The sequence below is a fragment of the Acipenser ruthenus genome, chromosome 21 (genome assembly GCF_902713425.1).
Source record: "Acipenser ruthenus chromosome 21, fAciRut3.2 maternal haplotype, whole genome shotgun sequence".
Classification (NCBI taxonomy): Eukaryota; Metazoa; Chordata; class Actinopteri; order Acipenseriformes; family Acipenseridae; genus Acipenser; species Acipenser ruthenus.
In genome coordinates, this window is record NC_081209.1 from 14,368,345 (window position 1) to 14,392,839 (window position 24,495).

At 48.0% G+C, this 24,495-nt stretch overlaps 1 protein-coding gene and 1 pseudogene across 3 annotated transcripts in view; one reads left to right on the forward strand and one right to left on the reverse strand.

The window, feature by feature from the left end:
- LOC117428303 (threonine--tRNA ligase 1, cytoplasmic-like) overlaps positions 1-14,097 on the reverse strand; it is a 36,978-nt pseudogene extending 22,881 nt beyond the window's left edge.
- A 1,896-nt stretch (positions 14,098-15,993) lies between these two features.
- LOC117428104 (serine/threonine-protein kinase ULK3-like) overlaps positions 15,994-24,495 on the forward strand; it is a 59,088-nt gene continuing 50,586 nt past the window's right edge. For 2 of the 3 annotated variants that reach the window (XM_058994853.1, XM_058994854.1), the window contains exons 1-4: positions 15,995-16,277; positions 18,156-18,296; positions 20,891-21,011; positions 21,515-21,610. In XM_058994853.1, coding sequence (XP_058850836.1) covers positions 16,179-16,277; positions 18,156-18,296; positions 20,891-21,011; positions 21,515-21,610 — 457 coding nt within the window. In that variant the 5' untranslated portion in view covers positions 15,995-16,178. Of the gene's footprint in view, positions 16,278-18,155; positions 18,297-20,890; positions 21,012-21,514; positions 21,611-24,495 lie in introns of all 3 variants that reach the window. The other variant, XM_058994852.1, reaches the window with a different exon arrangement.

The following is a 24,495-nucleotide window of genomic DNA, read 5'->3' on the forward strand; positions in this document are numbered from 1 at the left end:
AGTCAGTGGGGAAGCTATAAAAAAAGGCCAACAAGATGCTCGGATATATAGTGAAAAGTGTTGAATATAAATCAAGGGAAGTAATGTTAAAACTTTACAAAGCATTAGTAAGACCTCATCTAGAATATTGTGTTCAGTTCTGGTCACCTTGCTACAAAAAGGATATTGCTGATCTAGAAAGAGTCCAAAGAAGGGCAACCAGAATTATCCCAGGTTTAAAAGGCATGTCGTATGCAGACAGGCTAAAATAATTGAATCTGTTCAGTCTTTAACAAAGAAGAATATGCGGTGATCTGATTCAAGCATTCAAAATCCTAAAAGATATTGACAATGTCAACCCAAGGGACTTTTTTGACCTGAAAAAAGAAACAAGGACCAGGGGTCACAAATGGAGATTAGATAAAGGGGCATTCAGAACAGAAAATAAGAGGCACTTTTTGGGGGCTCCCGAGTGGCGCATCTAGTAAAAGCGCTCCGTGTGGAGTGCAGGATGTGCCCTATAGTCTGGACGTCGCGAGTTCGAGTCCAGGCTATTCCTTTGCCGACCGAGGACGGGAGCTCCCAGGGGGCGGCGCTCAATTGGCCGAGCACCGCCTGGGGGGAGGGAGGGTAGGGTCGGCTAGGGTGTCCTCGGCTCACCGCACACCAGCGACCCCTGTAGTCTGGCTGGGCGCCTGCCTGTAAGCTGCCCAGAGCTGCGTTGTCCTCCGACGCTGTAGCTCTTGGGTGGCTGCATGGTGTGTCCGCAGTGTGAAAAAAAGAGGTCGGCTGACAGCACGCGCTTCGGAGGACGGTGTGTGTTCATCTTCGCCCTCCCGAGTCAGCGCAGGGGTGGTAGCGGTGAGCTGAGCTTAAAAATAAATTGGCCATTTCAAATTGTGGAGAAAATAATAAAAAATAATTGGCAATGAGTATATTATTAAAAAAAATAAAAAAATAATAAATAATAAGAGGCACTTTTTTACACAGAGAATTGTGGAAGTCTGGAATCAACTCCCCAGTAATGTTGAAGCTGACTCCCTGGGATCATTCAAGAAGCTGCTTGATGAGATTCTGGGATCAATAAGCTACTAACAACCAAACAAGCAAGATGGGCTGAATGGCCTCCTCTCGTTTGTAAACTTTCTTATGTTCTTCTTATGTAAAGGTAAAAACAAGTGACATTGTTTTGATATATAGTTTAATTAAAGGGACATCATGTGATCAAAAATAAAACCCGAAAACTTCAAGCCCTAATTCTAAACATCCACCACAACGGAGCAGTGATGATCCAGGGCAGCGAGCACAGGCAGAGCAAGTTAAGAGCTATATGAGACTCAGACAGAAAGCCATGGAAACAAATGCGAGTCACAAACAGCACAATCATCTGACTGCAACCGACTGACTGCTAAAGAGAAAAACACAGCACAGACTGAGGACACAGCCTCCAACACACACACACACACACACAGATACAGCATGACACTGACACAGCACAGACCGAGGACACAGCCTCCAGCACACACACACACACAGATACAGCATGACACTGACACAGCACAGACCGAGGACACAGCCTCCAGCACACACACACACACACAGATACAGCATGACACTGACACAGCACAGACCGAGGACACAGCCTCCAGCACACACACACACACACACACACACACACACACACACACACACACACAGATACAGCATGACACTGACACAGCACAGACCGAGGACACAGCCTCCAGCACACACACACACACACACACACACAGATACAGCATGACACTGACACAGCACAGACCGAGGACACAGCCTCCAGCACACACACACACACAGATACAGCATGACACTGACACAGCACAGACCGAGGACAGAGCCTCCAGCACACACACATATACAGCATGACACAGACACAGCACAAACTGATCAGCTACTGATTATTATTATTTTTTTTTTTTTTTTTTTTTTAAATTTAGTCGTTGCCAATTAGTTTTTATTATTTTCTCCCCAATTTGAAATGCCCAATTATTTTTTAGGCTCAGCTCACCGCTACCACCCCTGCGCTGACTCGGGAGGGGCGAAGATGAACACACGCTGTCCTCCGAAGCGTGTGCCGTCAGCCGCCCGCTTCTTTACACTCTGCAGACTCACCGTGCAGCCGCCTCAGAGCTACAGCGTCGGAGGACAACGCAGCTCTGGGCAGCTTACAGGCAAGCCCGCAGGCGCCCGGCCAGACTACAGGGGTCGCTGGTGCGCGGTGAGCCGAGGACACCCTGACCGACCTAACCCTCCCTCTCCCCGGGCAACGCTCGGCCAATTGAGCGCCGCCCCCTGGGAGCTCCCGTCCACGGTCAGCTGTGGAATAGCCTGGACTCGAACTCGCGACGTCCCGGCTATAGAGCGCATCCCTGCACCCTAGCGAGTGCTTTTACTGGATGTGCCACTCGGGAGCTCCCCCACTTACTGATTATTTAACTAGCTGACAGTCATGCATCCTTACCAAACGCGTGCAGACTGTGGCCGAGGGGTAATAAGATAATTAACAGCTAGTTAACCCCTCGGCCAGAGTATAAGAACCTGCAGCTGCCCGGGTTGCAAGGTGTGGAGTGTACAGAGGACCAGGACAGAAAAGTGCGTTTTTTTTGTTTGTTCGTTTTTTTTTCAAATTAAATAATGGGAAGAAGGAGGAAACAGCAGCAGCACCTGTCTGAGGGGTGAGGAATGGTGCTTTGCCGTTGGTGAGGTTGGGCATGTAGCACCCGACCAACCCCCTCCATGACAGGTGAAGGAGGAGCCTGAACATCCTGCTCCCATGTGGGAGGAGGATGGCCCAGAGCAGGAACCGGAGGATGAGGGGTCGGTCCGTCCACAGCCCCAAGAGGCGGGAGGCCGAGTGTCCACAGCCCAAGGTTCCACTAGCAGGGGAAGAATACCTGCTGGTTTCACCTCCACCACCACCGTCCGAGGGAAAGGAGCAGGAGCTGCCTCTGCATCCTCCGAGGCGGACTGGTCCACTCTCCTCAGAGGGGATCTGGGACTGGCTGGCGGAGCCTGAGAGGGATATCGTGGACGCCCTCCCTGCTGTGATCAACCTCCTGTGGGCAAGAGATAGGGAGCGCTGGGAGGCCTGGGAACAGAAACACCACCCAGCATCCCTCCCAGACATCGCAGCCATGGTGCTCAACTACCTGGCTGCAGATATGGGAGGGGCCCCGCTGCTGTTTCCAGCGCCAGAGGGAGAAGAGTCATCGCTGCCTTCTCCAGCGCCAGAGGGAGAAGAGCCATCGCTGCCTTCTCCAGCGCCAGAGGGAGAGGAGCCATTGCTGCAGTCTCCAACGCCAGAGGGAGAGGAGCCATTGCTGCCGTCTCCAGCACTAGGAGCAGAGCAGCAGGAGCTGCCTCTGTCTCCACCACCACCAGGAGCAGAGCAGCAGGAGCTGCTTCTGACTCCACCGCTGCCAGGAGCAGAGTAGCAAGAGCTGCCTCTGCCTCCGTCACCTCCACCAGCAGAGGGTGAATGCCTGCTGGTTCTGCCTCAACCGCCGTGGGAGGACTGCTTACTGCTCCCAGCTCCACCAGCAGAGGGTGAATGCCTGCTGGTTCCGCCTCAACCGCTGTGGGAGGATTGCTTGCCCCTCCCACCTCCACCAGCAGAGGGTGAATACCTGCTGGTTCCGCCTCAACCACCGTGGGAGGACTGCTTGCCGCTCCCAGCTCCACCAGCAGAGGGTGAATGCCTGCTGGTTCCGCCTCAACCACCATGGGAGGACTGCTTTCCCCTCCCAGCTCCACCAGCAGAGGGTGAATACCTGCTGGTTCCACATCCACCGTCATGGGACTGCTCCTGCCCTGCTTCGCACCGCCCAAGGATGCCTGCTTCGCACCGCCCAGGGATGCCTGCTTCGCACCGCCCAGGGATGCCTGCTTCGCACCGCCCAGGGATGCCTGCTTCGCACCGCCCAGGGATGCCTGCTTCGCACCGCCCAGGGATGCCTGTTGCTCCGCATCGCCTGGAGAGCCAACAGTTACAGGGAACGAGGGAGAAGTGGAGCTCCCACTGCCGCCTCCATGGCCAGGGGCTCCCCTCCCGAGTTCGCCTCCCGAGGGTCCGCTGCTGCTGCTGCTGCCGTCGCCTCCCGAGGGTCCGCTGCTGCTGCTGCCGTCGCCTCCCGAGGGTCCGCTGCTGCTGCCGTCGCCTCCCGAGGGTCCACTCCTGCTGCCGTCGCCTCCCGAGGGTCCGCTGCTGCTGCCGTCGCATCCCGAGGTTCCGCTGCTGCTGCCGTCGCCCCCCCCCCCCCCCCCCCCGAGGGTCCGCTGCTGCTGCCGTTGCCTGCCGAAGGTCTGCAGCTGCTACCTTCGCCTCCCGAGTGTCCTGTTTTGCCTGGGGTCACTACGTCCTGCCATGCGCAGGAAATACTGTGGCTGGAGCCCCATGAAGGGGAGCTGCCGACCACGGAAAAGGGGGGGGGTCAGGAGACCAGCTCCCCCAGCCGCACTTTCGCGGCAGGAAATATTGTGGCTGGAGCCCCATGAAGGGCAGCTGCCGGCCACGAAGAAGGGGGGGCAGGTCTGGAGACCACCCCCAAAAATTTTTTGGCCAGAGGAGCCGGCCTGTGCGCGGGCCATTGGAACGCTACGCCTGTTTGGGTGGGAGGAGGACATCCCACCGTGGCCGCCACCTTTGGTCCGTTGCTGCCCCTGTTCCTGCACCGGGACTGCTAGCCGGGACTTTGGGAACTAAGGGGGGAGGTGGCCGAAAAGGCCATGTGTGCTGCGCACAAGGGGGGGCATGTGTGGCGGAGTGTCCCGCCCCTATGTATTATTATTTGTATTTTTGTTTGTGGCGCGGATAAAAGCGCTGCGTCTTTTATTACTTATATTTAAAAACCCTGTGAGGATGCATGACTGATCAGCTACTGATTATTTAACTAGCTGACAGTCACGCATCCTTACCAAACGCGTGCAGACTGTGGCCGAGGGGTAATAAGATAATTAACAGCTAGTTAACCCCTCGTCCAGAGTATAAGAACCTGCAGCTGCCCGGGTTGCAAGGTGTGGAGTGTACAGAGGAGAGTACGGGGAGAGAGCGAGAGCGAGAGCACATAACGACATTTAAAAACAACTGCTAAACAGTCTTTGTTTATTCGTTTGGCCCTTGTGCCTTTTTGTTTTGTGTTTTGTTCATTGTATAAATCTTTTGTTTTTGTTTATTTGATTAATTAAATACGCTGAATGCAGTAGCATTCAGCTTCACCCGCCCATCCATTGTTTTGGTTTCTGTACTTCCTGGTCCGTGACGTCACCACTGCGAGCCAGACTGTCACACACAGACACAGCACAAACCGAGGACAGAGCCTCCAGCACACACGCAGATACAGCACAGACCGAGGACACAGCCTCCAGCACACACACACACACACAGATACAGCATGACACAGCCTCCAGCACACACACACACACACACACAGATACAGCATGACACTGACACAGCACAGACCGAGGACACAGCCTCCCGCACACACAAAGAATCAGCATGACACAGACACAGCACAAACCGAGGACACAGCCTCCAGCACACACACACAGCCTCCAACACACACACACAGCCTCCAACACACACACATATACACACACACAGATACAGCATGACACAGACACAGCACAAGCCGAGGACACAGCCTCCAGCACACACAAAGATACAGCATGACACAGCCACAGCACAAACCGAGGACAGAGCCTCCAGCACACACACACACACACACACACACACACACACACACACAGCCTCCAACACACACACACAGCCTCCAACACACACACACACATACACACACACACAGATACAGCATGACACAGACACAGCACAGACCGAGGACACAGCTTCAAGCACACAGACACAGATGCAGCCTCCAGCACACACAGATACAGCCTGGCTTGTATTTGAACCTTTTGCTTGTATTTGAACAAATTGATACTTCATTGATATTTGGTGAACACAAGTTTTCTCAATGAAAAGGAGCTCCATGTATGGCCGTTCCATTCTATCCCTATCTAAGAGGCAAGCTATAGGACATGCATCTCCTGTTCACTCACCTGTCATCCAGGTACATGTCGTAGTAGAAGCCGTTCTCAATTGGAGGGCCATAGCACAGGCAGCCCCCGTAGAACCGTTCCATCGCCTCCCCGAGAATGTGAGCACTGGCGTGCCAGTACACCTGCAACACACAGCAACACACAGAGTCACACACACACACACACCACAACACACAGTCACACACACACAGCAACACACAAAGTCACACACACACAGCAACACAGAGTCACACACACAGCAATACACACACACACATCAACACAGTCACACACACAGCAACACAGAGTCACACACACACAGCAACACAGACACACACACAGCAACAGAGTCACACACACACACAGAGCAACACACAGTCACACACACAGCAACACAAAGAGAGTCACACACACACAGCAACACAGACACACACACAGCAACAGAGTCACACACACACACAGAGCAACACACAGTCACACACACATCAAAACAGTCACACACACAGCAACACAAAGAGAGTCACACACACACAGCAACACACAGCAACAGAGTCACACACACACAGAGCAACAGTCACACACACACAGCAACACACACACAGTCACACACATACAGCAACAGTCACACACACACAGCAACACAGAGTCACACACACAGACAGCAACAGAGTCACACACAAACACAGAGCAACACAGTCACACACACACACACACAGCAACACACAGAATCACACACACAGCAACACAGAATCACACACACAGCAACACACAGAGTCACACACACAGCAACACAGTCACACACACAGAGCAACAGTCACACACACAGCAAAACACACAGCAACACACACAGAGTCACACACACAGAGCAACACACACTCACACACACAGCAACAGACAGTCACACACACACAGCGCAACAGAGTCACACACACACAGCAACACACAGAATCACACACACAGCAACACAGTCACACACAAACACACACAGCAACACAGAGTCTCTCACACACACACACAGCAACAGTCACACACACAGCAACACAGTCACACACACACAGCAAAACGCAGTCACACACACACACAGAGTCACACACACACAGCAACAGAGTCACACACAGCAAAACGCAGTCACACACACACAGACAGTCACACACACAGCAACACAGAGTCACACACAGAGCAACACAGAGTCACAGTCACACACAGTCACACACACAGCAACAGTCACACACACAGTCACACACACAGAGCAACACAGTCACACACAGAGCAACACACAAAGTCACACACACACAGCAACACAGTCACACACACACAGCAACATACTGAGTCACACACACACACATAGCAACACAGTCACACACACACAGCAACACACACACATAGCAACACAGTCACACACACAGCAAAACGCAGAGTCACACACACACACACACAGCAACACACACAGCAACAGACAGAGTCAAACACACACAGAATCACACACAGCAAAACACAGAGTCTCACACACACACAGCAACACACACACAGAGTCACACACACACAGCAACACACAGAATCACACACACAGCAACACAGTCACACACAGCAACACAGAGTCACACACACACAGAATCACACACACAGAAACACACAGTCACACACACACACACACAGAGCAACACACAAAGTCACACACACACAGAGCAACACAGTCTCACACACACAGTCACACACACAGCAATACACAGTCACACACAACACAGAGTCACACACACACAGCAACACACAGAGTCACACACACACAGCAACAGAGTCACACACACACAGCAACACAGTCACACACACAGCAACAGAGTCACACACACACACACACAGCAACACAGAGCCACAAACACACACAGCAACACAGTCACACACACACACAGCAACACAGTGACACACACAGTCACACACACAGCAACACACAGTCACACACACAGTCACACACACAGCAACACACAGAGTCTCACACACACAGAGCAACACAGTCACACACCCAGCAACACAGAGTCAGACACACACAGCAACAGTCACACACAGAGCAACAGTCACACACACAGCAACAGTCACACACACAGCAACACACTGAGTCACACACAGTCACACACACACAGCAACACAGTCACACACACACAGCAACACACACACAGTCACACACAGCAACAGTCACACACACACAGCAAAACGCAGTCACACACACACACAGCAACACACAGAGTCAAACACACACAGAGTCACACACACAGCAACACAGAGTCACACACAAAGCAACACAGAGTCACACACACGTCACACACACACAGAGCAACAGAGTCACACACACACACAGCAATACACAGTCACACACACACAGCAACAGACAGTCACACACACAGCAACAGACACAATCACACACACACACAGAGCAACACACAGTCACACACACACACACACAGCAACACACAGTCACACACACACACAGCAACACACAGTCACACACACACAGCAACACACAGAATCACACACAGCAACACAGAGTCACACACACACACAGTCACACACACAGCAACACAGTCACACACACAGCAACACACACAGCAACACAGAGTCACACACACACAGCAACACAGAGTCACGCACACAGCAACACACAGAATCACACACACAGCAACAGAGTCACACACACAGCAAAACGCAGTCACACACAGTCACACACACACAGCAACAGAGTCACACACACACACAGACAGACAGTCACACACACACAGCAACACACACAGCAACACAGAGTCACACACACACAGCAACAGTCACATACACAGCAACACAGTCACACACAGTCACACACAGAGTCACACACACACACAGAGCAACACAGTCACAGTCACACACACACAGCAACACAGAGCAACACAGAGTCACACACACACAGCAACACACACAGCAACAGTCACACACACACAGCAACACAGTCACACACACAGTCACACACACACAGCAACACAGTCACACAGTCACACACACAGAGCAAAACGCAAAGTCACACACACACACACAGCAACACACAGAGTCAAACACACACAGCAACACACATAGTCAAACACACACAGAATCGCACACAGCAAAACACAGAGTCACACACACACAGAGTCACACACACACAGCAACACACAGTCACACACACACAGCAACACACACAGAGTCACACACACAGCAACAGTCACACACACAGCAGCACACAGAATCACACACACAGCAACACAGAGTCACACACACAGCAACACAGAGTCACACACACACACAGCAACACACTGTCACACACACACACACACAGCAACACAGAGTCACACACACACAGCAACACACACACACAGCAACACTGTCACACACACACACACACAGCAACACAGTCTCACACACACAACACACAGTCACACACACACAGCAACACACACACGCAGCAACACAGTCACACACACACACACACAGTCACACACACACAGCAACACACACACAGAGTCACACACACACAGCAACACACACAGCAAAACACACACGCAGCAACACAGAGTCACACACACACAGAGCAACACAGTCACACACACACACAGCCACACACACACAGCAACACACACACAGTCACACACACACACACACAGCAACACACAGAATCACACACACAGCAACACACAGTCACACACACAGCAACACACACACACAGCAACACACAGTCACACACACACAACACACAGAGTCACGATTGAGAGGGCCTGCAAGCTTCATATTTAAATACAGTGTAGTTTACAGTAAGTGCAAACAATACTACTAAAATACAATATGAACTAGGATGCAACAAGTTAAGATTTCAACAAGTTCTATCTACAATGACATAGTAGTGCAATAGTGCAGGGATAGTGCATCAGCTGAGGATCCAGTAACATGTGCATAGGTCAGGGAAGTCCAGGGCATAATGACACTTATTTAGCAGATACATAGGCATCACATGGGGCTGCTAGCAGATGTTTTGTCAAACAGGTGTGTGACATGAGCAGTGACAACACAGGCTCTGCACACAGGTGCACGTGTGTGGGGGTGAAGGTTAGGTGGCTGGCGGCCATCTTAGTGAAGGGACAGCCTGGAACCAAGTCGGACTCCATTTGCACAGCCACCTGGTTTGATGTTTGATTACTTAATGAACTGTGCGATTGAGAGGGCCTGGACAAGTGTGGAATGGGGCTCAGGAGGCACATGCCCCTGGAGGCCAGCTGACTGGCGTCAGCTTTTCAAAATGAATTCTGGAACCATCACTACATGTATGCAGCAAAACAACGTCATTCCAAAACAAGCAACAATGCAGATTTAAAGTTTTATCTGAGGAAGAAAGGGAGACAGAATAATGCAAATACAGACGTTTGACAGGTAATAGGAACCCACTTAAGTCTTACACTGCAGCACAGTGAATGTGTGCTCAGGGGAGGCTACGTTCTAGAGTAGCACAGTGAAAGTGTACTCAAAGGAGGCAGTGTTCCAGAGCAGCACAGTGAAGGTGTGCTCAGGGGAGGCTGTGTTCTAGAGCAGCACAGTGAATGTGTACTCAAAGGAGGCTGTGTTCCAGAGCAGCACAGTGAAGGTGTGCTCAGGGGCAGCTGTGTTCTAGAGCAGCACAGTGAATGTGTGTTCAGGGGAGGCTGTGTTCTAGAGCAGCACAGTGAATGTGTGCCTGGGGGAGGCTGTGTTCTAGAGCAGCACAGTGAATGTGTGCTCGGGGGAGGCTGTGTTCTAGAGCAGCACTCAGCTTCAGGAGGTACCTGATCTGCCAGGCAATCTGGTAGGGTGTGGTCCCCAGGCCTGGCCCTCCACTCGCTTCCCATCAGGCAGTGTGACTGTGATGGGCTTGCTGTGGGTGGCTGCTCTGCTTGCCAGGATGGAGTCGCTCTCCTTCTTCAGCTCCTCGTACAGCTTCAAGCGCTCCTCGATGTACGCAGGCCAGGGGTGGAGCTGACAGGAAGACACAGGACACCCGCTCAGCTTCTACAAGCATCAATGGTCTAAAACTAGTTTTTACTGACTTTCACCCACAATCTGTCCCACTAAATATAATGAACTACCTGCTAAAGAAGTGCTAAGGGTTTCAGTACCAGCTTCCACTAAGTGTATTATTTCAGTGATCAGGAGCCAGGAGTTTGATGTGAAACAAACTGTTCCTCCCTTATAGCTGCATGAACAACTACTGTTAGTAACCCTAGGGGTGTGAATAATTCATGCTGTGATGAGAAGTGCAATACAGAACAGATTTATCAGGGGCCTATTATTATTATTATTATTATTATTATTATTATTTATTTCTTAGCAGACGCCCTTATCCAGGGTGACTTACAATTGTTACAAGATATCACATTATTTTTACATACAGTTACCCATTTATACAGTTGGGTTTTTACTGGAGCAATCTAGGTAAAGTACCTTGCTCAAGGGTACAGCAGCAGTGTCCTCCACTGGGGATTGAACCCACAACCCTCCGGTCAAGAGTCCAGAGCCCTAACCACTACTCCACACTGCTGCCCCACTAATATCAGAGCTGCCTCCCATTAGTAACAGCAATCTCAGAGCTGTCCCTTTCCTCTGTTGAAGATGTTTTAGTTCTTTGCCAGTATTTTATACTTCAATTAGGAATATGAAGAGATCTCACAGACTGCTGAGTGCTGCTTTGTGGTACAGAGCCTCGCTGCAGTTCAAACTGACCGCAATGGTCAAGCTGCAATGAGACCAGGAGACCTACAGCAATGCACTGGGATGGGTTGTGTTTAAAACAGTGGCACAGGAATATGCTGAAGTAATGTTACAATTAAAAACGTTACAAGACCCTGGATATTCTCAGCAGAACCTGCAGTCATGTAAATCAAGGCACTGGTCATCACTCTTTTAATCCCCCAAAACACAAAGCAATAAAAATGTGCCAGATACAGTACATGCGCATCATTGAAGACGCAGGCCTAAACACAACATGTGTTTGGATCTTCTCTATTTCAGCCTAAACTAATTGTGCTTTCCGGTACCAGTACTTAGTACAATTTAAAAAACAAACTGAAATTCTGGAAATGCTGCATTAATAAATCAAATTAACAAATGACTAGGTGCAGGCAAGTGGAGATAACACTGGGGTCACATGCAAAAAATAAAGTTATGGTAATGGAGAAAAATATCATTGTTCCATTCTAATTTGTAATCTAAACAAGTGGGGATCTCCTTCCTGTGCTCTGACCTCGCTAGCTGCTAGAGTGGGGATCTCCTTCCTGTGCTCTGACCTCGCTAGCTGCTAGAGTGGAGGTGTCCTTCCTGTGCTCTGACCTCGCTAGCTGCTAGAGTGGTGATCTCCTTCCTGTGCTCTGACCTCACTAGCTGCTAGAATGGTGATCTCCTTCCTGTGCTCTGACCTCGCTAGCTGCTAGAGTGGAGGTGTCCTTCCTGTGCTCTGACCTCGCTAGCCGCTACTGACTTAACTCCCCTCCCAGCTAGCGGCGTTACCTCTCCCGAGTGCCCCTCTCCTCCGCTGCTCTCTCTCTTCTCCTTCTTCTCGTTCTGCTTGGAGGTGTCGGGAGGGCCCTGCAAGCAGCACAAGAAGCTTGGGGTCATACGGTGGCAACTCCACAATGAATGGGACTAGTCTAGGGATTCGGAATGCAGTAACATTTGAAAGCCCTTCTTGAACAGCCCCTGGTAATCTGTCACTGTGTCGAATGCCATGTTTTTCTTTTTTTCATTACTCTTTCCTGTTTCTGATGCTTCTGAGTTCTCTTCAATACAGAAACATGCTGTATAAGTCTCTGTGTAGGAGCATCAGAAACCGGAGCTCCTCAGAATCATTGGAAACAGCATGCATGCCAAATCAATAAAACGCCATTTAGCAATAGAAGCTATTTACTCTTCGACTGGCAAGGGAACAGCTCTACAGTAACATTGGGATTATATGAAGAAAGCCATTTGCATAGAATCTGCATCTCCCAGCTGTAGTTAGAAAGTCAGTTTCAGTTAAGATGGGCAAGACAGCAGCCCTGCCTTTGATAGAGGGATTAAATAAATACTTGGTTAGCAGGTGCTTGTACAAATGCTGGATGTGTTTATAGAAACAGTCTCAAAAGTGATAGATATTGTATATGAGGCGATCTGGAGATCAGACTCGAGAGTTCCATACCCAACGCACTGTCACAGTGCTGCCCATTGTGGCACAATGCTGAATAGACTGCAGTGCGGTACCGGTATGTCGGCTAGCTTAACAGATGACATAGATATCTAGAACTCGCTCGCACGTGATCCACGCATTACTCTGGACAGCTATAACTATATATACTGTATCTGAATGATCACATGGTCACGGGCACGGCACTGCCTATTACAGTACTACTGTCAGTACTACTATAATGAATACAGTACTGTACAACAGTTTGCCTGGTGGCGGTACCTGTGTGCTTTTCTGTACCACTCTCTTGTCCTTGCCCCTCTCCAGTTGCAGTTTCCCTGTTGCTTCTCCTTCGTTTTTCTTCGCAGCCTCCTTGCCGTCCTGCGCGGCTGTCTCCCGGGCGAGCTCTGCCTGTATGCTCCGCTGCAGGTGCACTATCTGATACCGGAGCTTCTCGTTCTCGGTCCGCAGGATCTCCAGCTCAGGGCTGCTCGGGCTGCAGCAGGCAGATAAAGCGGCTCCCTTGGTCCTGGCGCGGCTCACAGCCTCCCGATCTCCTGGGTCAGCAGAGATATCTGCTTCTCCTGGACAGACAAACGTGCAACTATGGAGTCTGCCATTTTTAAACCCCTGTTCATTTAACCTCTCAACTAAATGCCTCTTGTTCTGGAAGCTGTTATGTGGGATGGAATAAGTACTGGATAAATACGCCCACAGCGCCCCCTAATGTGTGGACCCAATTGGCATCAATGACAAAATTATTTTTAATTACCGGTAAATTATCGCCCGTTACTGGCGTGAAAATTAAAATTTCTGTAAAACTTATTTATGTCTATTGCCTACATAAAAATGTCAAAGTGTGCGCACATATATCTTACAGCGTGTTTTGGGGCAATGCGTTTTGCACCTGCATCCAACATGAAAACGCCCTCACCCGCACCTGTGTATCAGCTGATTGAGGCTGTCCTTTCTATGTAAAGAACCCCTGAAAAAATAACAAATGTTAAAATATCAAATTCAACAGCAACTAAATATAAATCATATTCACGAAACTAAAAATGTGCGCACAATACAAACATCTACAGTGACATAGCTTAAGGCATAGCATGAGCTGCACCAACAATGGTCTGGAACCAACTCCCCAGTAATGTTGTTGAAGCTGACACCCTGGGATCCTTCAAGAAGCTGCTTGATGAGATTCTGGGATCAATAAGCCACTAACAACCAAACGAGCAAGATGGGCCGAATGGCCTCCTCTCGTTTGTAAACCTCCTTATGTTCTTATTTTCTTATTTAAATCACACACAATGTAATGTATTCAGCACTGCCAGCACACATGTGCAAGCCTCTCGGCACTGGAATCTCCGTGCCAAGCCATTCAGCACCTCCGGTATTCAGTGCTCCACACTCTCTCGGTACTCTCAGCACTTCCTGTGTAGCAGAGTGCTGGCACTCTCAGCACTTCCTGTGTAGCAGAGTGCTGGCACTCTCCGCACTTCCTGTAGCAGAGTGCTGGCACTCTCAGCACTTCCTGTGTAGCAGAGTGCTGGCACTCTCCGCACTTCCTGTAGCAGAGTGCTGGCACTCTCAGCACTTCCTGTGTAGCAGAGTGCTGGCACTCTCCGCACTTCCTGTAGCAGAGTGCTGGCACTCTAAGCACTTCCTGTGTAGCAGAGTGCTGGCACTCAGCACTCAAAATGTTCTAACTCCTACTGGAGACAAAAGTGCACGGGCAGGACACAAAGGCAATGCAAAACGTCTTGAAAAATCTCTAGTCTGCACAATAAAAATGATTATTATTAGTTTTCGTCCTTTTTTAATTGTGTGGTAGATTTTGTATGACGTGTCTCGTTGATGTCGTGCCATGCTCGGACAGGTTTTCCATGAGCATTTTGATTAATTAAAGCACATGAAATGTTAATGATTATTCTTTTTATTATTTATAGTGATGGAGTAATTGTGTGGTATAGTTTTAACGACGTTTCGCATTGTTTTAGTGACCTGTCCGGACGGCTTTACCCAGATTGAAAAATGAACTAGCACTGTGTTCAATCGAGGCTTTCAGTTGGATTGTACTTGTTTACTTTTTTTAATAAACAGAAAATAAAACAATGAAAAATGCATCACATGCAATTTTCTCATATCAATTACAATGTGTCATTAGGTTATGGATAGCACTAATATTCTGACAATATCCTGTTTACGCACATCCAATGCGATGTCCTTTTTGTGTAGTTTTTTTTTTCCTAAGAGATATACGTCTATACAATATGATACACTTTTATAAAACAGTCTTAATTAAAACAAACAAAAAAAACTGTATATTAAGAGAAACGTTGATTAATTAGTGCTCAATCTCGTGTAAAACATGTTTGCTCCAAACTTTAGCTGCTTTGTCAAACAGATATGATTCTATAATATATGTGGGAAAATGAATTTACACTAGAACATCCGGTTTTTAGGCTTTATTAAAACCGGACGGTAGTTGTCTCAGATAGCTTCTGCTGTGACAGAACCCGAATGAAGACAAATGTTGCGCTCAAAGTACACATTTCGTTTCGTTTCATTACATAAAGGTTGTGCTGCGAATGACAGTGTTTTTATTTTGTATGCGACCCCATGGCCTGCACAGATGTAAACCAGTGCAAGCACAAAGGTTATCAACATGGTTAACCCTTATTAACAGCGCCTGTAAGGGCTACGCTTTATGATGACACTATGGTAGCTGTCTCTTTAAACACTCGGCCGACACAAAATGCTACTGTCCCTTTAATTTCGGCTGAAATCAGGAAGTGTTTACTGTCGACCTCCAGGAAGTTTCGGGTTCGCTAAGACGATGTCTTAACGCTACATCACAACAACAACTGGAGTGCCAGGCAGTATGGAGTAGCTCCACAGGCAACGCGAAGGTCGCTTCTTGTGTAGCTGTCTGCTGTGTGACGGGGCAAAGATGGCTGGGGGCTTCGCCCCTCCGAAATTGGCGGAGTTTATTTTGACTGAGAGGCTGGGCAGCGGTACTTATGCCACGGTGTATAAAGCATACAGGAAGGTGAGATCCCAGCGGAGGTGTTCGGGGAACCCTAAAGACCCAGTGAAAGTTATTTAAGGGTCTAATGGACGTACTTCTGTGGACTCGCGGTGTATTCAAGACACACAGCAGTGTTTTCAGTATGGTGGTACCCGGATTGAGGTTACACCTTGTGTTCCTAGACTAAGTTAACAACACTGTGACCTGCGCTTATCAAATGTTTACGAGCATTAATGAACGGTTACAATAATCAACCATTCCTATACTTTTTCAAGACGTTCTCGTGAGTAAACAAGTGGAAACCATAAGTTTAGATACAGTCCTGTTTCATACGGAAAATTAAATTATGAATAATATGTAAGAAATAGCCCATGTAGAACATATATACGCTTTGTAACTGTTTCTTGTAAAAAAAATAATATTCCCCCTGTTCTGCAGCTGCAGTAGCTGGGTGTAGCTGTTCATTCATACCCCCCTGTTCTCTACAGTAGCTGGGGGTAGCTGTTCATTCATACCCCCCCCCCCTGTTCTCTACAGTAGCTGGGGGTAGCTGTTCATTCATACCTCCCCTGTTCTCTACAGTAGCTGGGTGTAGCTGTTCATTCATACCCCCCTGTTCTCTACAGTAGCTGGGGGTAGCTGTTCATTCATACCCCCCCTGTTCTCTACAGTAGCTGGGGGTAGCTGTTCATTCATACCTCCCCTGTTCTCTACAGTAGCTGGGGGTAGCTGTTCATTCATACCCCCCCCCCCCCCGTTCTCTACAGCAGCTGGGGGTAGCTGTTCATTCATACCCCCCTGTTCTCTACAGTAGCTGGGGGTAGCTGTTCATTCATACCCCCCTGTTCTCTACAGTAGCTGGGGGTAGCTGTTCATTCATACCCCCCTGTTCTCTACAGTAGCTGGGGGTAGCTGTACATTCATACCCCCCTGTTCTCTACAGTAGCTGGGGGTAGCTGTTCAATCATACCCCCCTGTTCAGCAGCTGGGGGTAGCTGTTAATCTTGACCAGAAAGCCTCAAGGAGGGAGGAAGCGTTTGTGCCTACAACTAAAACAAACTGGGAGCCAACACTATCTCATGCACAGAAGGCTGTGGAAGAGTGTCGTAAATATTTACCCAGGAATCATATTTTAGTCTAAAATTATTATTATTATTATTATTATTATTTATTTCTTAGCAGACGCCCTTATCCAGGACGACTTACAATCGCAAGCAAATACAAATACATTCAAGTGTTACAATATAAGTCATACAATAAGAACAAGAAATACAATAATTCTCAAGTGTGACAAACCACAATTCAATAATATAATAAAACATAATTATAGGACTCTACAGATGTAAGTATGTAATCTTGAAATTAAAGTAGCTCACACAATAATTCTGTAAATCTAGCCTGCTGTGCACGTCCATCCGTTGTGTAGGTCTCAAATATCCCATTTTCAAATAAACTTGTACAGTAACATGCATTTTCATTTTAAACCATGATATCTGGCACTGCACTCAATTGAGAAACCCCTGTTTGATGTCAATGCTTTCAGATAGTGGTGCGCTTGCTCTGTGATTGCACCTGGAGGGGGTAATTGTCCCCACCCCTTCAATGGCTTCTTTCCTGTAATATACCAGCCAGATGCTTCCCCAGTTGACAGACACTGCTAAGGTGCAATATCCCAGCAAGTGCAACATATGTCCTGAGAATAAGGCATAGAAACCAAAGCTTTCTTTAACCTAGTTGTATCAGATATATTTTAAATTGAAAATACAGGTTTGTTATAACACATGTTTCTTTGAAAACGGTGCATTTGAGACCCAAGTAGCTAATGGAGGAGCACAACTGGTAAGATTTCTGGAAGTATTTTGTTATCTCAAATCACTTTCCCTTCCTCTTGCCCTGCAGAAGGACAGCAGGGAGGTGGTGGCGGTGAAGGTGGTTGGGAAGAAGGGTCTGAACAAGGCTTCAGTGGAGAACCTGCTGACTGAGATCGAGATCCTGAAGACAGTGCGGCACCCACACATCGTCCAGCTCAAGGACTTCCAGGTCAGATATCCACCAGATCAATGCAGTGCTGCCAGAACCACACGCTCACAGCAACACAACAGACACTCTATAGAGCTCAGATATCCACCAGAACCACACACTCACAGCAACACAACAGACACTCTATAGAGCTCAGATATCCACCAAAACCACACACTCACAGCAACACAACAGACACTCTATAGAGTTCAGATATCCACCAGAACCACATGCTCACAGAAACACAACAAACACTCTATAGAGTTCAGATATCCACCAGAACCACATGCTCACAGAAACACAACAGCCCCTCTTTGTTTTAGAGTTCATCTTATTATCCTGTCTTCTGATTCAGTACCCTGTAAATGTGATATGCAGTAGTGGAGGCGTGTGTACACACAAGTGATATGCAGTAGTGGAGGTGTGTGTACACACACGTGATATGCAGTAGTGGAGGTGTGTGTACACACACGTGATATGCAGTAGTGGAGGCGTGTGTACACACGAGTGAAATGCAGTAGTGGAGGCGTGTGTACACACAAGTGATATGCAGTAGTGGAGGCGTGTGTACACACACGTGATATGCAGTAGTGGAGGTGTGTGTACACACACGTGATATGCAGTAGTGGAGGCGTGTGTACACACGAGTGAAATGCAGTAGTGGAGGCGTGTGTACACACGAGTGATATGCAGTAGTGGAGGCGTGTGTACACACACGTGATATGCAGTAGTGGAGGTGTGTGTACACACACGTGATATGCAGTAGTGGAGGCGTGTGTACACACACGTGATATGCAGTAGTGGAGGCGTGTGTACACACACATGATATGCAGTAGTGGAGGCGTGTGTACACACACGTGATATGCAGTAGTGGAGGCGTGTGTACACACGCGTGATATGCAGTAGTGGAGGCGTGTGTACACACGCGTGATATGCAGTAGTGGAGGCGTGTGTACACACACGTGATATGCTGTAGTGGAGGCGTGTACACACACGTGATATGCAGTAGTGGAGGCGTGTGTACACACACGTGATATGCAGTAGTGGAGGCGTGTGTACACAGGCGCGATATGCAGTAGTGGAGGCGTGTGTACACATGCGTGATATGCAGTAGTGAATGTGTGTGTACACACGCGTGATATGCAGTAGTGGAGGCGTGTGTACACACACGTGATATGCAGTAGTGGAGGCGTGTGTACACACACTTCACACGTTTCCATATATCTGGAGAAGCGCTTATCCAGTTGTTACACAGCTTGGTATTGGCATTATTTGATTATTTGAATATCAGATTCCGGGTATTTATGGAGAGTCTCTCTGTCTGTACATCTGTCTGTTTTTTCTAATTTTGCTGAAATTTGGTGTATGTAGCGTTAGTTATTTAGTGTAACACAATCTGGGGAAACATGAAGATATGTCACACTGTCTTGGGAATCCATTTTCAGGAAACTCTGCATTGCCATTTCATATTATAAACTACTTTGTACATGGTTTATTTATAGACTGCTCGGATCTGTCAGCCAATCAGAGTGCTGTATTCTACGACACATCACAAAGAAACCCTATTCATGACATCGGCTGTGCCATTCTCAGTTGTTACCGTGCTGTGTTGTACATATCAGCACTGATGATGTCACCTGTTTTAAAAAATCATACCTGAGGAATCTCACGGAATTCCATTCAAGTCAAAGTCCATTCAAAACGAGCTTTGCTACGCATATGAGGAGCTTGATATTCAGCTGTGTGATACAGGGTTAAATATTCTCTCTTTTCCATATGCTGTACAAACAGAAGACTACTTGAACTTTAATGTGTGTGCTGTGGTTATTGAGCGTGCATGTGTGTGCTGTGGTTATTGAGCATGCATGTGTGTGCTGTGGTTATTGAGCATGCATGTGTGTGCTGTGGTTATTGAACGTGCATGTGTGTGCAGTGGTTATTGAGCGTGCATGTGTGTGCAGTGGTTATTGAGCGTGCATGTGTGTGCTGTGGTTATTGAGCATGCATGTGTGTGCTGTGGTTATTGAGCATGCATGTGTGTGCTGTGGTTATTGAGCGTGCATGTGTGTGCAGTGGTTATTGAGCGTGCATGTGTGTGCAGTGGTTATTGAGCGTGCATGTGTGTGCTGTGGTTATTGAGCATGCATGTGTGTGCTGTGGTTATTGAGCGTGCATGTGTGTGCAGTGGTTATTGAGCGTGCATGTGTGTGCAGTGGTTATTGAGCATGCATGTGTGTGCTGTGGTTATTGAGCGTGCATGTGTGTGCTGTGGTTATTGAGCGTGCATGTGTGTGCTGTGGTTATTGAACGTGCATGTGTGTGCAGTGGTTATTGAGCGTGCATGTGTGTGCTGTGGTTATTGAGCATGCATGTGTGTGCTGTGGTTATTGAGCGTGCATGTGTGTGCTGTGGTTATTGAACTTGCATGTGTGTGCTGTGGTTATTGAACTTGCATGTGTGTGCTGTGGTTATTGAACGTGCATGTGTGTGCTGTGCTTATTTTATTTATGGAGAGAGCAGCCCCTTTGCCGTGAGCCCCCCCCCCCCCCCCATGGAATAAGAGAGGTAGTCTGTGAGCGTTGATGGAGTTTCCTGTCTGTGTTCCGGCTCCGCAGTGGGACTCGGAAAACATCTACCTGATCTTGGAGTTCTGCTCTGGGGGGGATCTGTCCAGATTCATCCGCAGTCGCCGGCTCCTCCCTGAGCGCGTGGCTCGAAGCTTCCTGCAGCAGCTTGGTAAGGAGGGCCTGGGGATTTGTTTTGCACACCCTGCTGGATTTCTAGGGCTGATCGTTTATTCTAACTTGGCTGTTTTTTTACACATTGAAATGTTTTTGGTCAGATATCACTTCTCAGATGTTCCAAATGTCAGTTTTACTTTATGATAATCCCCAGTGGCCATGGTGGTAATTAAAACTCCTTCTCTCCCTCCGTCTCTCCCTCCCCCTCTTTCTTCTTCCTTCACTCACTCTCTCTCTGCCTCCCTCCTTCCCTCCCTCTATCTTTCTCTCCCTCCTTCGCTCCCTCTCTCTCTCCCTCCCTCTCTCCTTGCATCCCTCCCTCTCTTCCCTCTCTCCCTGCCTCCCTCCCTCTCTCCTTGCCTCCCTCCCTCTCTTCCTTTCTTCCCTCCCTCCCTCCCTCCCTCTTTTGCTCCCCCCTCTCTCCCTCCCTCCCTCCTTCCCTCTTTCCCTCCCTCTCTCCTTCCCTCCCTCTCTCCCTCCCTCCCACCGTCCCTTCAGCCTGTGCCCTGCAGTTTCTCCACGAGCGCAACATTTCGCACCTGGACCTGAAGCCTCAGAACATTCTTCTGAATGGAGGGCTGCTCAAACTGGCAGGTGGGTGCTACCACATTACAACAACAACTCTCATTGAAGACGTGTGACATGGAGTTACCATGTCTTTTCTTTAGTGGCTTAAAATGTAAGCCTAGAAGTGCAATTTTGTGGGTTGCAGAGTGGTAAAGACACGGCCACATGGTGTGCAGGGTATGCCATTGCCCTTTTCTATTAGACATGCTGCTTCAATGCAGGGTAAGTCATTGCCCTTTTCTATTAGACATGCTGCTTCGATGCAGGGTATGCCATTGCCCTTTTCTATTAGACGTGCTGCTTCGATGCAGGGTAAGTCATTGCCCTTTTCTATTAGACGTGCTGCTTCGATGCAGGGTAAGTCATTGCCCTTTTCTATTAGACGTGCTGCTTCGATGCAGGGTATGCCATTGCCCTTTTCTATTAGACGTGCTGCTTCGATGCAGGGTAAGTCATTGCCCTTTTCTATTAGACGTGCTGCTTCGATGCAGGGTAAGTCATTGCCCTTTTCTATTAGACGTGCTGCTTCGATGCAGGGTAAGTCATTGCCCTTTCTATTAGACGTGCTGCTTCGATGCAGGGTAAGTCATTGCCCTTTTCTATTAGACGTGCTGCTTCGATGCAGGGTAAATCATTGCCCTTTTCTATTAGACGTGCTGCTTCGATGCAGGGTAAGTCATTGCCCTTTTCTATTAGACGTGCTGCTTCGATGCAGGGTAAGTCATTGCCCTTTTCTATTAGACGTGCTGCTTCGATGCAGGGTAAGTCATTGCCCTTTTCTATTAGACGTGCTGCTTCGATGCAGGGTAAGTCATTGCCCTTTTCTATTAGACGTGCTGCTTCGATGCAGGGTAAGTCATTGCCCTTTTCTATTAGACGTGCTGCTTCGATGCAGGGTAAGTCATTGCCCTTTTCTATTAGACGTGCTGCTTCGATGCAGGGTAAGTCATTGCCCTTTTCTATTAGACGTGCTGCTTCGATGCAGGGTAAGTCATTGCCCTTTTCTATTAGACGTGCTGCTTCGATGCAGGGTAAATCATTGCCCTTTTCTATTAGACGTGCTGCTTCGATGCAGGGTAAGTCATTGCCCCTTTCTATTAGACGTGCTGCTTCGATGCAGGGTAAGTCATTGCCCTTTTCTATTAGACGTGCTGCTTCGATGCAGGGTAAGTCATTGCCCTTTTCTATTAGACGTGCTGCTTCGATGCAGGGTAAGTCATTGCCCTTTTCTATTAGACATGCTGCTTCGGTCAATGTTTTTAAGTCAAGATTAAAGACTTACTTTTATAGTCTAACCTTTTTAACCTGACTTAGAAATATAATTGTTTTTTTATCTATTTCACTTGCTTATTTTTGTAATGTTGTGTTTTATCTATTATTCTTATTCATTTCCTGTTTTCTTCAGCTGTTTTTATAAATAATTGTTGTTATGTATTGATATTGTTATTATAATTATGTGTTGTTATTTTGTAATTTCTTGAAACTGCCGACTTTTCTGTTTTCACCAACATGTAAAGCGCTTTGAGATACTCTGGTATGAAAGGTGCTGTAGAAATAAATACAATTGAATTGAAGTGAAATAAAACCCTAGTCAGATCAGCGTGGTTTGAAGGTCCTGGCGCTGCCAAGTTGCTGGTCTTGGCTGGGCATTCCACAGGGAGCATTGGCTCTGGCTGTCTCACTGCTTAGGAGGCTACATGGGCAGAGACTGCTTCTCTTCAACTTGTTACAGTGGACTGTACTCGAGTTCCTAGCTAGAAAGAGGCCATGAGATAGGAGGACCCTTACTGACTTTCAGGGGATAGGAGGACCCTTACTGACCCTTCAGGGGATAGGAGGACCCTTACTGACCCTTCAGGGGATAGGACCCTTACTGACCTTCAGGGGATAGGAGGACCCTTACTGACCTTCAGGTCTTCTGAGCTGCTGTGGGGAATTGCTGCATTCAGAGGACATCATTGGGCATTATAAAAATGTTGGTACAATATTTGGACAATAAAAAAAACAGAAGTGCACTTTAATGAGTCACATTGAACCCCTCTCAGCAGCAGCGCTTACTTGTGTTTCCCAGCTGCTCAGAAACTTATCTCACTGGCAACCTGAAACTGGAAACTAGGTTGACGTTTTGACATTTCTTGGTGGAAGATTTCCTTTTAAATGTTACTTTTAGTGTTTTCATTTCTCCTAGATGTCACTGTTTTACCATTTCTAAGAAACATTCTATAAGACCTGTGTTTTTTGTATGCTGGTATTTAAACAGACAGTACAGGAGCACAGCTGTAACTGTGGTGTGATGTCACAGGATGGTCTAGATTGTCCATGCTGGTATTTAAACAGACAGTACAGGAGCACAGCTGTAACTGTGGTGTGATGTCACAGGATGGTCTAGATTGTCCATGCTGGTATTTAAACAGACAGTACAGGAGCACAGCTGTAACTGTGGTGTGATGTCACAGGATGGTCTAGATTGTCCATGCTGGTATTTAAACAGACAGTACAGGAGCACAGCTGTAACTGTGGTGTGATGTCACAGGATGGTCTAGATTGTCCATGCTGGTATTTAAACAGACAGTACAGGAGCACAGCTGTAACTGTGGTGTGATGTCACAGGATGTAGACTAGTTTTGTTGCAACAGCCAAAAATGTGACCATGAAACTAATTGTTTTGCTAGTTGCAATCTGTGGGTTTCTTAATAAATACTCCTGGAAAGGCTGAGGCTATCGCAACACTTAAGGGAATGCATTGGGCTGGCTTTTACTGTAGACAAACCCATCTGTACGTGAAATACTGACAACAATTGAGATACTGTGTTGAGAGCCGGTGCATTTTCTCGGTGCTAAGGGAGTGTGTTTTGTCAGTGCTGAGTCAGTGTGTTTTGGCAGTACTGAGCCAGTGTGTTTTGTCAGTGCTG